This window comes from Natator depressus, chromosome 2 (genome assembly GCF_965152275.1).
Source record: "Natator depressus isolate rNatDep1 chromosome 2, rNatDep2.hap1, whole genome shotgun sequence".
NCBI classification, from domain to species: Eukaryota; Metazoa; Chordata; order Testudines; family Cheloniidae; genus Natator; species Natator depressus.
The window spans coordinates 82,891,076-82,906,383 of NC_134235.1; the positions used below are offsets into that span (position 1 = coordinate 82,891,076).

General features: G+C 38.9%; 1 protein-coding gene across 2 annotated transcripts in view; it reads right to left on the bottom strand.

Moving 5' to 3' along the window:
• Positions 1-15,308, bottom strand: part of LPIN2 (lipin 2) — a 73,357-nt gene that overhangs the window by 14,241 nt on the left and 43,808 nt on the right. For both annotated transcript variants that reach the window (XM_074944551.1, XM_074944550.1), the window contains exons 5-10: positions 12,228-12,335; positions 8,229-8,352; positions 6,072-6,408; positions 5,673-5,772; positions 1,578-1,765; positions 15-108 (exon numbers count right to left, since the gene is read on the bottom strand). In XM_074944551.1, coding sequence (XP_074800652.1) covers positions 15-108; positions 1,578-1,765; positions 5,673-5,772; positions 6,072-6,408; positions 8,229-8,352; positions 12,228-12,335 — 951 coding nt within the window. The remainder of the gene's footprint in view (positions 1-14; positions 109-1,577; positions 1,766-5,672; positions 5,773-6,071; positions 6,409-8,228; positions 8,353-12,227; positions 12,336-15,308) is intronic.

The window sequence follows — 15,308 nt, forward strand, 5'->3', positions numbered from 1 at the left end:
TAATGGGAAATTACCTGTTGTAAATCCGTATAACTAGATTAGGATTGTCTATGAGTCCTGGATTTTCAGCAAATTCATTGTAAGTAATAATATGTTCCATGAATTTTTCTGCAATACAAGGACATTTTATCAATTCAGTTAAATATTAACTATTTTTGCCTCCTCTTTTTGAGATTGCCTTCAGTAAATCTATTGTCTTGTATACAAACAAATAAATCCTTTTCCTTGAGTTTTCAATTACCTTTGCTGACTTTTTAACATCAGCCAAAAGAGATGCTGAAAATGGTCCACGTCATAGGTGAAAAACGTGAAAGCTACCATGAACAATTCCTCAATTGCAGAAGGGCCTCACCTTCCAGACCCCCACTCCACCAGTCACAGTAACGAGAAGTAAAGTAGTACAGGAGGGAGACTGATTTACTTTTTATTTTTAAAAAATGAAAATTTAAGTGTAACAAATCATGAAATCTACACATTGAAACTACAAGTAACAATTGTTTTGTGAGTGCCAACAAGTACCCATTACTTAGAATAGCTTTTGACAGCAACTATGCAGTCTTACAGAAATTCAGTGTTACTCAGTTATGTTCTCCCTCCAGTGCACTAACCCCCCCTTTCCCCGCCCCACATGAGGAAGATTTTTTTTAAATATAGCTTTTTATAATTCAAGTCTGATTTTTATACCTTATACAAATCACATCACCAAGATATACATTCAAACTGTGTATCAATCTTGGACTTTATAAAAAAAATTAAGCTCCCTTTGTCTGCTGAAGAGGAATATTTATGGCAAAACTTGAATATTGAATAAAACACATGCTAAAACTTAAATATCCCATTATGTTCAGGAAATAAGTGTCATTTAAGGAGAAAAGAGTAAGAAGCATGTATGGTTAACTTTCACTTTCTACAGAGTGTGAATAATCGAGCAGGAAAGTCTAGAGACAAAACCAACGTGACATGAAAAGATCAGGATAAGGAAATATTTTGGGAGAGGAAAGGAAGATGAATCTTCACTTCTAAAGCAGGATAGTCCAAGGTGATGACATTTGCCATCCTACACCTCTTGCTGAGCAAGAGATTAAAAAGAAGAAAGTCTATCAAGCAATGGGACACAAACACAATTTTAAAGCTTTATACAATGGCAAAGCAAGCAACGCAGAGGGAGCCAGTACCAAACATGGTCAGACATTTCACACATGGTGGTCAGACACACGTGGTCAGACATTTCACACATGGTGCAGCAGAAGGAGAGAAATAGCTGTCAGGAAGACAGGAGCTTTTCTTGTCTAGTTTTGGACTGATCCGCCCATAATATAAATGCACATCATCTATCCTTTGCAAATGTTTGAGAGTTTTATACTGTATATATGATTCCACAGTAGTGGATTTACCCAAAGCATATAAAATACAAGCATGTTTTCAGCTCTCTCATGCTTCCCCACGTAGATCAAAATTAAAAACTAACAGCTTCATATGTCAGTCTTCTAAAGTAAGAGTATAGCAATCTTAAGTAACTTCATTAGGCTGTACTCAATTCACATTTCTGCCTTAATTCGACTTAGTTTCTTACATACCTTTAGAGATCTCTCCATTTTCACTTAGACCTCCACAGACAGAAAGTGTGACATCAGGCAAGTCCATAGCAGAATCAGACATGCACTCTGTGCCACTGTCAGCAGCAGCACTTCCCACTGACTGTGGTGACTGGGAACCAGAGAGGGTATCTGACTCAGTCCACGGTCTGGAACTTGGATCAGAATCACTAGAGGAAAGGAGTTCACATTTTGTGTATGTAATTCTCTTGCATACACATATGTATGCATTTTAAGTTATATGCAACCACAGTATTACATGCAGCACATGATACAAAACGCAATCCCAGCACTACATATTCTTGTATTTCAAATATATTTTGTTACAAAATTAAAGATTTGTTCTACAATGACCAGATTCTCTTTTCTGAAAAAAGAAAAGGAGGACTTGTGGCACCTTAGAGACTAACAAATTTATTTGAGCATAAGCTTTCATGAGCTACAGCTCACTTCATAAGCTTATGCTCAAATAAATTTGTTAGTCTCTAAGGTGCCACAAGTACTCCTTTTATTTTTGCGAATACAGACTAACACGGCTGCTACTCTGAAACCTGTCCTTTCTGAAAAAGGAAATCTGAGTATTTGTGCACCCAGATGTTAACACAAGGTATTTTCTCTCACTAACATTTCCTTTCATCTCACGATTGAAATATTAAAATGGAATGTCATCTGCTCTACCATTACTGACATATTCTTTGGATAGGAATTTATTTTGTAATGATCCAGACCAAACAATCCGGCTCTAAGAAATAGACAGAGATTATTTGTCCAATGGTCTGAAAACTGAATACATTCATGGACCTAAAGATCAGTAATGAAATAACTTTAAAAAAAAGAAAAAAAGAAAAACTCTTGATAATGCTGAAAGACTGAGGACCCCAATTCTCCTCCCATTTACACTGGCATAAATCAGGAATAACTACACTGAAGTCATACTGGAGTTACACTGGTACAAAGCTGGTTTAAATGAGAGCAGAATCTTGGCCTTAGAATGGTCATTTGACTAACTTAGACAAGCACCCATGTTCATGATAATATTTTGGAATGCACTTAAGCACATGCTTGAGTCAGGGCTTCATTATAGTTGAATTAGAGACCGACATTGACTAAACTATTCCTACTGAAGTTTTCAGGGTTTATTTGTTTTTAATATTCTGAAAAACTAAAATACACAAAACACGCCAGTACACTGTTACACACAGCATATGGCCTAATGTATTTTATAACGTCAAAAAGTCTCATTCTCCTCTTCTCCCCCCCCCCAACAAAACAAAACAAAAAAAGCAGCAAAACATTGCCTAATTTTGATTTCCAAAAAGGAAACTAACAGTTACTAAAAGTATTTGAATGTTTAGCAACAGTATAATCCTGATTTCCAGAAGGGAGGGAATGAATGTACTTTAGAAACTATTGTTTAGTTTAGATTTTAAACTATATATTTTTCCAGGATGCTCATAGTGAATTTCTACAACTCACACTGGCAGAGCCAGGACTGAAAGGCTTACTTAACATCTGAAAAGTTGTAGGATACAGACTGCAGGGAGTAGTTTTCAGAAGTCAGTCCAGGGTGGGGTGGAGTTTCTTGCCGATTTTAGAACCAAAGTGTAGCTGGATAAGAATGAACCTATAAGAAAGCTGGACTGCGTACTATTAGCTGACATTGCTTGGTAAATGATTTTTAGATAAAATTGCCTGCTTGTCTTGAATCAGCACACTGTCAGTAGTAGGAAATCTATTAATCAGTAAATATTACCAATTTGTCTTCTTGCTATCTGGATTCAATTAGTATCCAGTTTAGAGAAACAATGCTGCTTTTTTTTTTTTTTTTTTTTTTTTTTTAAAGTGCACCTGCTAACTGACTTGGAGCAATCTCCTTAGCTCAGCCAATTTAGACTCCACTTCTGCTCAGACACCGAAATGGATGTGTTTTGGCACTCTAGATATAAATAACTACTTTAAGCTCATGATACTCAAAGTAGTTTCTTGACAAGGGAACTAACGCAAATTTACATTTGTATTTCCAGTGTTAGAATGTTAAGTTTTGATTTTATGAAGGCCTCAGTGCCACTCCAACACTGTAAAAATCAGGAGGAGTTTAGATAATTTGGCTATCCTAGATTATGGTTGATACAGTTTAAGACTGGCAACTGTTTAGCACAGGAAGGGAGGAGGAATCTGTTAAAGAGTTTTGTTCTTTTGGAGCTCCCAACTGCAGTTCATGTGGTTAGCAGGCTTTTTGTAAGTGATACGACAGAAAGTAGAGCCTTGAGGCAAAGACAAGCAGACTAATTCTTGTTTGTTCATAAGATGATTGCTGTGCTGCTATGCTCAGAGTTGTCTTCTTTCACTAACTCCCATTTTAAGCAAATTAAAACCTTGATTATCCAGGTTCACTTATCTATAACCCTATTAACTGAAAAGTGTTCCCTGGAGCCTTGGAAAAGAGCAAGGATCAACATCATTGGATAAATGGTTCTCTAAAGGCCAACTCAATGGAGCTCATCCTGTTCCCTCACTTCTTCCAAAACCGGCCGCTTCCCCAGATGAAGGTACTCTACAGTTAGAGGGAGAGGCTTCAGTCCTGCTCCAAAGAACTGCTGCAGTCCTTTTTGCCCCGTCCCCCCTCCATCCTGATCTTCCTCCCACCATTTTCTCTCAGCCAGTTCCCAAGCTACAGAGGAGTTCTGAGCTCAGAGGAATCTTACAGGAAAAGAAAAGCTGAGGGAGATTGAGGAGGAGGACAGGATTACAGGATCACCTATGGTGACTAGGCTGTAGCCACAGCTTCTAAATTTTGGTCATGCATAGATCCTTTGTAGTTTTCGAGCCAGATGGGAAAGGAGGAGCAGACCAGCAGTCTAAAAATCTGTGCTCAAGTTAGTGTTCAGGTTCAAAGCCTGCTAGCTGGCTCCCGCAGTTATCTGAAGGTTTTGGATGCCCCTGAAACCTTCAAATAATCCATGCTTGGCTGTAGCAAAATACCGTTTTAATAAAAAATTATTTTTGTTAGCCTTTATTAAAGGCTTAAGACTCTGGAATATAGTCTCTAAGCAAACTACTGAGTGAGTCAATTATACTGAACAAAATACATGAGCAAATGCTGCACTGATGACAGTCCTGCTTTTGACAAGGGGATAGGCTAGAACAGCTTTTCCATATCACCCCAGGTTACCACAGGAAAGCGTCAGGATCCCTCAACATCTAGCTATAAAGAAAAGGAAGGTGGTAGCAATCCCATGAACCCTGTTTGTGATATCCTGGGGGTCATAACCCAGAGGCTGATAACTTGCAGACTTGATGGAATCATGGCCCAGTACTGGGGGCTTCTTCCATGAGTCTGATGGCACAATTGCACCCCACCATAATTTTGAACTCCATCAATTCTGACAAAATTGTAAGTTTGCCCCCAGTATTCCCTCAAGCCCACATTATCAGATCCAATTTAAGAGAACAGGCATTATAGTACACAAGTTTGAAGCAGATATACTAAGATGATTTATGACCGTTTGTAAAGCTTGTAGAATTTAGATGTTTCTTTTTTAGGGTCTTCTTCGAAAGACATACTGGAGAGTATCTTAGGAGTTAAAACATTTTAACTAGCTAGAATATGAAAAAGGTTACATATATGTTTTCTTACTATATAAACTGAGCATTTTTTCGTAACACTAAGGATACACATTTCACTCCATGAAAACAGTTATGTCAGTTACAAGGGAAAACAAATGAGCACAAGACAAATTACTGGGAATAATATTGCTCCCCAAAACAGCTATATATTTTAAAGTTTCCCACAATGCCCTAGCACTTTCTCGGTTCAGTTGGGACGGAAATACCACAACAGCCTTTCACGTCATATTTCACTGTCTCTCTACTTCTGGCAAGAAGGAGAGATATACAGAACAAGTTCAATATTGATTTATCCTATTATATACTCTAAAGGCTCAAAAGCAAGCTTGAATTTTGAACAAGGATTGGCTCAGTTCTTTTATCTCAATTGGCTCATTCACTCCTAAAACTAACAGATAAATTATTCTGCAATATAAGCCTTGCCATATTAGAACACTAACTCCAAGCTACCTTTTGGGAAAGTAGAGTGCGGCAACTTCAGGTTCCAAAGCCTTCAAGTCATCCAAGTAAATATCATGAGGCCCCTGGTGCTGGCTTCGCTTGTGCACCCCTGTTGATTGCCATAACAATTAGGTGATTTGAGATTAATACATGTATTAAATACAGTGCTGTGGGAGGTATGGTTTTCTGCACTCTGAACATTGTTCATATGGGAATCTAAACAGGAATGCCTGCAGGTTAGTTGGCCTGCAGTCAATGAGGTTTTTCTGGTTGCTTTTTTTAAATTAAAAATGTTGTATTTAAATCTCAAAATTCAAAGTGTAAAGCTACAGTTTTTGGATAACTTCATCAAATTTCACAGAAAACTCTGTGGGAATGTACCAGTTCTTTTAAATACAAAATGAATACCTTTCTTTTTTGAAGGAGAGTCAATTTTTGCTGGTGGTTTTGCTTCTGAAGGACTATCTGCTAATGGGCCGGGGAGATGATCAGCATCTAATGTAGATGATTCTTGAGGGATCTCCAGCAGAGGTTCTATGACTGCAGACGCAAAAGAATCTTTAACCTCTATTTGCTTAAACAGAGGATGAGTTCTTGGCTCAGGTTTCAGTACCGTACAGACAGAATCTTTCACCAAAAAATCATCTTCAACTTCATCAGAGCGGAGGATGACCCTAAAATGAGTCTTTTCTGATGGGGTAATGGTAGCTGTTCTAGGATGCTCCAATTTGTCCTTCTTGCTTATCTGAAAAGAAGAAAGATCTCGTTCTCATGTACTTTCATGCAGTATGTCATTTATTTTATTCAGCTCTGAACATTAGCTAACAAGTGCTTATAGTAATTATGCCAGAGATGATACTACTTTTGAAACCAAAAAAGTTAAAAGCCTGCTGGATTAAACTTTAATGTACCTTTTAGCAACTTCACATGCAGTCTCATTAATAAAGTCCAGGCAATGCCAACCACATAGGAACTTGTTCACCGGTTTCACAGAGTATAAAAATCTGTCCATAGTTCTATATTCTAAGCTCATCCACAATACACGTTCTTCCTGAAGCCCACCTCTAGCATGATGCCTACAGGAAGCTTCCTGACTGACAAGCTTGAAGAGTAAGATGTGAATATTTGTCATTTTAATTTATGTTCTATACTTGCACTTTTTGTTTGCACATACTGTATGTGTTACATCATGTCTCCTGCCCTCTACTTATTTATCTAGATTGTGAACTCAGGTCAGGGACTGGGCCTTTTTCCTCTTAGGAAAGCACCTAGAACACTGTGGTGCTACCATAAATGCCTGGCTAAGACACCATTTAGCATATAAAAACGAGGAAACATTCAATCCCCTTTGTCACTGGTGAGGAATGTATGAGTAATTAGCACAACCTGAATTCACGACACTATATTAAAACAGACCTCATTAAAACCAGCTCTCCATTTCCCCATTTTGAATGTGGTTAGGTTACTTTTGAAGAATCTGTCTAGATTTTTGACACATTCAAACTAACCCTGACTTTTCAATTGATGATGCTAGATCATTGCTTATAGTCACAAAAAACAACAAGGAATCCGGTGGCACCTTAAAGACTAACAGATTTATTTGGGCATAAGCTTTCGTGGGTAAAAAACCACTTCTTCAGATGGTTTTTTTACCCACAAAAGCTTATGCCCAAATAAATCTGTTAGTCTTTAAGGTGCCATCGGACTCCTTGTTGTTTTTATGGATACAGACTAACATGGCTACCCCCTGATGCTTATAATCAAAATGTCTCCTCTCAATAATAATCCAATTTTTAAAAATAATATTAATGTACAGCCTTTTTCCAAAAGCACTGTGGTCTGAATGGGCCCAATAAACTTCACTGAGGCTCTGCATCAGAACAGCAGTCCACTCACACAGAGCTGTCTATGGGTTTAGAGCCTAAATTTCATCATCTCTCGAGGGTACAGAGAAGGTGCTACATTATACTTCCCTGCCTCAGTTTGGAAAACAGTGAATTTATGTCAGGCTTCTACCATGGGAGGGCAAGGAACACTTATAAAAGGGGACTGCCTAAGGATGTACAAGTCCAGCAAATCTCTTCACCTGTCCTATCCAGGACCACTCCCAAGTGAGGCTGCAATTGGTAGCTAAAAGTCCACAACATGAGGGTGAGCAGCCATCAAGTTCCCTATATTAGAATTTGCACAGGATTCCCCTGGAATGAGCCTGGTCCTATCTTTTACAAAAAAGGTTACTACACTTGATCATTCCTATTGCATCTAATGCATCATTTTAAAAATATCTTCTGTTTCTAGCAGCAAATTAGAGAGCTACAGATTTTTACTCTAAAGATCATCCTGGGAGATTTTTGCAGCCCTGCTTTTGAAAAAGCCTTCAGCTTAGCCAGTCACAAGAGGGTGCTGTTTTCATGTTACAGTATTTCTGTTGAATTATGAACAATTGCTCAGTTTTTCCGCAATAGTCTAATGTGAAATGCAGAGTTTTACGTTTTAAGGAAGACAAAATTCAGTCACATTAAAAGTCCCAGACAGTATATAAAATTCATCTGTAAATAACTTTACCTTAGTAGATTCTGGGAATCCTCCCCATGTCCACTCCATATGAGATTCAGCTCTAAGCAAGCTCTCTGCAGGTTTCACTTCTAGTTCTGAATCACTTTTAGGACAGACTGGGTCTGAGAAAGGGCTATCAAAATAAACAGAAAACTACAGTATTTAAAATGCATTTGTTGCACAGCTATTTGTGTTAGTTTTCTCTAGTTTAACACAGCTTCAATTATTCAGCAACAGGGCAAGAAGCCCAGTTGGGTTTTCAGACTGAGAGAAATTAGGTTAAAACGAAAATCACATTCAGGGGCTTACGTACTGATCAGCCTAAACAGATTTCTTCATTGTACTTGAAGTGTTCTCAGTATAATCCCCCACAATTTTCTCTCTCTCTCTCTCTCTCTCTCTTTTTTTTTTTTTTTTTGAAGTTATATGATTTAGCTGCCATCATGAGACAGATGTACTTCCTCCTGTTAATTTAGGATAATCTGTTTTAAATTCCTGTGTTCCAGACATGAGAGAGCATTCCAGTTTGAAAGGCCTGAAAAGTTTCGTCCAACACTAAAGTCTTATTATTGCTGCAAGTTAAGTTAAATGGATGGTTACATTCCAGTACACAACAGCATACACAGTACACCCCACCCCATCAAGGATGAGTGGGGACAAAACTAGTAGAGCATATGATCAAATCAGGGAAAATATTGTGTGTTTGCTTGCAAGTTTCCCTAGAATAATGAGGTCCAGATACATTACAATGGTATTTCAGCCTGTTTGCAGCTTGGAGACAAAACCACACCCCTCAATCACTGATGATAGGAGAATGTCTACTAATTTTTCAAAACTGGACGCCTTCTGCCCCACCTCTTCTGCCCCAACCCGGTTCCACCGCTTCCCCCAAACCCCCACCCGCTCTTGCTCCTCTCCCCCCTCCCACTTCCTCATCATTTGATCCTCTCTACTTCCCTCTCCCACCAAGCTGGGCTTCTTCTGTTCCGGGGCTGGGAGAGGAGCTGCAACCTGCTGCAACCAGGCAGCCTGCTGCCTGCACTTGAAATGTAGGCAAAAGGTGGCCCTGGCTGAGCAGGGGCTGGTGTGGGTTGATGACTTGGCGCCACCCGCCCCGGCCCGCGGTGACTGGACACTGCCAGGTCCCCTTTTCAACTGAACTTTTGATTGAAAACCAGACACCTGGTAACCATAAGAATGCCCTGCCCCTTGAATTTGCCTTCAATTGAGACAACTTGGACAGGCAGGATAATTCAATTCTACCTTCCTATTATTACAATATGGGTACTGTTCTAAATAGCAGAATGATCTATGACCTTGTGTGGCTGGAATAAGATTGTTACTTGAAGGAAGCATTTAGTCTTGGGATTTGTACAAGATTTTCTTTTCTTGAATATGATAACATACTACAGAAACTTGACCTTTTGCTTGAACTTTCATACACCCACAGTGAGTTCCTCTAGCAGGACCTTTAAGCCCTGTTTCATTGGTTTAATGTGCTAGTTAAACATTGGTCTTTGCACCAGAAAGTAGAATAAATTCTACTGATTGACTTTTTATGGTGCACAAGATTATCATGAGGGTGATAATCATCCAAGCATTGATTTTGAACCTGTCTGGTCTTGGTTGGTGGCAGACTCATAAGAAGATCTAATGCTAAGTTAATCAGGTGCAAGACCACCAGCTTCTTCAGCCAGAAAGTCAACAGTATCGTTGCTGCTCTCTCCTTCGTATATTTTGTATGGTCCTGAGGAGTAGTGGGGGAAAAAAGCAATTTCCCAGCTTCGGAAGAAGTAATTTCAATACCTCACATCCCAGGTCATGATATAAGGACAGGACACAGGGCAGTTTATTGCTGTTCCTGATGCAAAGAGGTCAACCCATCCCACCGAACAGATTTAATAGGTCTGAGGATATTTCTAGGTGCAGGTTCCACTCTGCTGAATCCATTTTCTGTCATGTAAGTCTTGGTGTTCCTCTCCACCTTGATTGGCAATGCAAAAGGAAACTTTGCTCCACGCAGAAGAGAGGAGGGATGGTGGTGTTCTTCCTAGATTATTCATGAAAACCCTTCAGACATATTAACTATCATGACAAGAACAAGTTTGTTATCCATGGAAGGAACAGTGCTCAGATACTTCAATGAATCATTGTACTCCAACTGATGGATTCTGTATTCTCTTTCTGGTACCCATTTCCAGGATTAAATGGAGATACTTTGTTTGTCATACTGTGTTGCGCCAATCTGAAGTTGATGATGGATGATTTCGTTTGTGTCCTGGCATTTCCATATCCTTGCTGGAGATGGGGATGGGACAAAGCTGTCTCTGTGATTTTAGCACAGCTCCACAGAGTAACCCCACTAGGACTGTGTCCAGCAACCTCATTTTGACTACAGCTATAGACAGCCATCTACTAACAAATAGTAAAAGCCTGGCACAAATTGGGGGTCTAACTTGAGACAGGTCTGGTTGGAAGTCCTGCAGTTAGCAATGAAGGTAGCTATTGACCTTACCTCAGAACCCTGCACTTGTGTTAGTTATCATTTGCAAAAAAGTATTTCTCCTGTTTACTTCAAGTACTGCTTTAACTTGCCAAATGAACTCTATTCATTTCTACAGTGTTTGACAGGGGCCAAGACTTTAAATCAACTGTTCATCAGGCTTGCCTGTTACTACAGGGGCAGATAAAACAGAAGGGAACGTCAGTGGATGAGGCACTGCCTGCTGCTAGTGACTGACAGGAGTGGTTTTGCCTCCAAACCACAAGCAGGCTGAAGTACCCCTTGTAACAGACTTATGGACCGTAGCACGATGAAGAAAACAACAATACAAGCAGCACTGATTGTAGGTATCGATATCTTTCCTTGCCTCCGTAATGGCCTGTCTACTCCTTTCTTTTGAGGAGGTAGTGATGAGATACTGGAGAAAGCTTCTCTGTTTTCTGTACACAAAAACTGCGCCAGCAGACCCAGAAAGGGCTACTCTCACTACATGCACAGTTTGCACTATAAAGAACTGGAACAAGCTGGAGGCTTGCTCCTCTGACAGTATACTTTAACACTTGAAAAGCTAAAAGCTCCTGCTAATGGTTTTGTAAGGCAAAGAGTAGGAGCCCTGTCTTCCTTCTCCTTCCCCAGCAGCCACCCCCTCCTAAACAGCTAAAGGATCCCTCGGCCACCAAAATTGCTCTCTCACCCAAAATGGGTAGAGCGCCTCATGCACTAGAGAGGAAGGACAATTTTATGGTTAAGGAACTGGACTAGGAAACAGAAGACTTATTCAGTCCCCAGCTTTACCCCAGACTTGCTGATCTTGTGCAAGTAACTTAGTCTATCTCAATTCCACATCTGTACAATGGGAAAAATACTCCTCAACCTCACAGCTGTGTTGTGAAGATAAATTCATTACTTATTGTGAAGAGCACAGATACCATAGCGATGAACGCCAAATACCTGTTAAGGCTTAAGCTCCACAAACCTGGAGCTTTTATGCAAATATAACTGGCTGCTCCTCTGCTCTGGACTGGGTGTTTGTCTAGACTTCGTGGTCCTGTTTTAATTTGAGTAATTTGTCATTTAACTCAACTTAAAGTTATTATGAATGTTAGCCTAGGCACTTCACAAATGTTTACTCTGACACTCACATTTGTGGCTAACCTTAGGTTGAGTGCTTGGGAATTTGCCCTCTTCCTGTAATTTATTAGGTGTGAATAAAATCATCAGCTACAGTTTTATTTTTTCCCTGGTGAACTTTAACAGCAGCTTTTGTTCATTCAGAAAGGATCATACAAGTACAACAGTTTTTTTTCCAGCAAACATAAATCTACACATAAATTGTGTACAGTCCTTGAGCCTGTGCTAAGTCACAAAAGCAGTCCTGGATGCCGCATATTTTGAGCACCTTTCTTTGTGTAGTTTTATAGGTCAGAAGAAGTTACAGAGGTGGTGCATTACATAACATAGGAGTACAAAATCATACAGAAAGATGACACCATAAAATGACCTACTTCTCCAAAGGGGACCAGTCTCCATCAGATAAAGGGTAATGATCCTTGGAGTGATAAATCAACGGCTCTTTCTGCTCGTCACTCTTTGGTGAAGAATTTGAGGATCCTCTGTGGAGACAAAAGAACCATTTTTGTTTTAAGTGAGTCAATGACAGATCTCCAATGGCAACTTACCTAGAAGAACTGAATTATTTGTACCAGAAATCTTAGGTCAAAGAGAGCAAGGAAGAGACTGATAGTTGAGAAAGACTAATAGTTGAGAGATAACTAAAGAAAGAGCAATAGTTCATCATTGGAGGTGCCGCTTTCTTGCCTACACAGCCATCTTTAATAACTATAAAAAAGATCCTAGCAAAGTTTAAAAATGACCCCCACCACATATTTAACTAAACAACTTAGTGTTAATCTAAGAGATCTCACAAACATATACCAAGTGATGCCATCCTCCACAAACTTGCTGTTTAGTATGTAAGCAAAAATTGAAATTGGGGGAAAATTCAAGCACAATGTTGATGATCCTCACCAAAAGCCTCCAAAAATCTATTAATTTAGAATACTACAACAAAGGAATGCATAAAATAGATTTGACACTGTATTCTTTGAATATTAGCCTAGTTTGTGGATAATGCAGTTAAAAAAAAAAAAAAGTTATTGGTAAGTCACATAGGACCTAGAAGTTAGCCAGACTAGCACTGGATACTACTATTAGTTGCCTCCAGTACATTTATGAGCAGAGGATGTAACTGTGTTAATTTCCCAGCACCAGGCCCCACTGTGATTAGCTGAAGAGCGCTAATGAGATCAAAGCACATGGCACTATGGCTGTAAACTAATCACTGCATTTAATTTATAGAAGCCCCTTTCAAATATTTGCATCTATAAACATTCAGAGCTTTGTACAGCTCTGACCTAAATGGAAAAAGTATACTGAATATGATAATTATTCTTAGAAATGAATAACTTGTTCCGAAGCCAGTTTATTCTGCCCCGCACAAATCCAAACACTAAAGCAAGGACACTAGGCCATGATGACAAGTCTGGCTTATGATTATTTTAAAAGCAATTTGATTTAACAGCTGTAAGTTTAATATGCAAAAACAAAAAATGCTTCTCCTTCACTGTTGAAATGGCCATACTGGTTTTGTACAACATTTCCTAACGAGTTCCAGTGCATGTTCTCAGTCCAAAAGAGAGATCCAAAATCTAGGTATAGCCTATGAAAATTTATACTGCCCCCTCTAGATACCATGCACCACAATGATTTTTCCACTCATTTGCACAAATCTTTCAGTCAAAATAGGGAAGAGTCCATAGTCAGTGGGTGATAACACTGGAACATATTATGATGAAAGTGTATTTTTCCACTTACTAACATAAGCAAGTATTTGTTGTTTCACTTACAATATTTACCACTTATGAGAGGTGCTAAATTAACAGCCTTAGTGACAAGAAGTATATTGGCGGTGACAATATGCTTCCTCACGCTGCTCATGAGTGCATCCAGTGTTGAAGACCTCAGAAAATGAGAATGGTTTGGCCTACACATATACAAAAACATTGGAAATATAACAAGACTTCCAGGTAGTGCCATTTGTGAGGGCAGTCATTTGTGCCAAGTGGAATCTATTCCCAGGGAACTAGACAAACAGCCAACTCATTTCACATAAGGCATTGAACCATCCGATGAACAATAACTTTCAGTCCCCAGTGAGGAAGACTATTTGGTCTAGGAGCCTTTAATATGGAAGCCTCAAGGAACCTGGTCCAAAGCCCAGTGAAGTCAATGGAAAGACTCAGAGTGACTTCAATGAGCCTTGGATCATGCCCTAACAGCACCACCCTCAGTTATCTATTTTGCAATATTCATCAGCTGCCATTTCTTTCCCTCCCTCATCCATTTTAGATATGCCCTAAGTAAATATATTACACTTTATAGAAAATTAAACTAAACAATTTGACCTACAAAATGTTTTCAAACCAATGTCTCTATTTACTGCATACATATATGCTCAGATAGTCAAAGAAAAGAAAACCTATAAATTGGCTGATAAAGCACAACATCCCAGTTTGGAGCCACACAAAACAGTCAAAAGCACAATGTGTCTAAATGGTAAAAGATGCATAGATGCTAGATACACAACACCCTGTATTTCTGCTTCATACATCACAATTTCAGTAACTGTCTGTTGGCAGTAACATAGCTAAGTTAGGCACTTTTGAGAACATATGCATACAACATACCATTACATTTAGAGAGTAAAATTATATTTGTGATAAGTAACAAAAGTGACTGGAAGCAGATTTTTCTGAAGAACAGAAGAAAGCTCCTTTCCACTTTACAAGAACAGAAATAGATAAAATGTTCCTTCCTGCTGCTGTACTTTTGACCTTTCTGTTGGAAACACTTGTCTGGCTTTTCTGCTGTTAGTGTTATTTTTAAATCTGAGCAGAGACTTCTATATCCTTATTTGCGTGCGTGCGTTTATTTTTCAGAAAATACCTTGGCACTTAAGTTTATTTGAAATATACATACATATATTTTGGAACATATATTGCTGTAACTTCATTCCAAAAAAAACTTAAGTGCCAAGGTATTTTTTGAATTTTATGATCATTCTAGAATACCTGCTAATAATAATAATAATTTTGAGTAGCCCTCACATCCCCACTCTATATGAAAGCAAAGCCTCTCAACACTTTGTCAGCGTTAATTGTACAACCATGATTTTAGATGGATCCATCTAGTAACTTGATGGAAAGAAAATCAAAGTCATGCCTACTGTATGGATTTTACTTCCTACTTTGTTAGAGCATGGGAGCAGACACAAAGGATACAAATAGAAGATCTACAATTACAGAGCTAGGTCATCAAAACCATCTCAACATTTTGGGTCTCATGGAGTTCAGTCCTGAATTTTATTATATATCCATGGTTATGCTGTGATGCAGAAGACCAAAGACCAAGTACATTTAGCAGGTAGTTAGTACTGAACTTCAGTATCTTTATAGCAGCCCTCTTGTGTTATTCCATTTAGCTTTATCCTGTTGTAAATGCATTTACAACAAAATTCTGGCTTTATT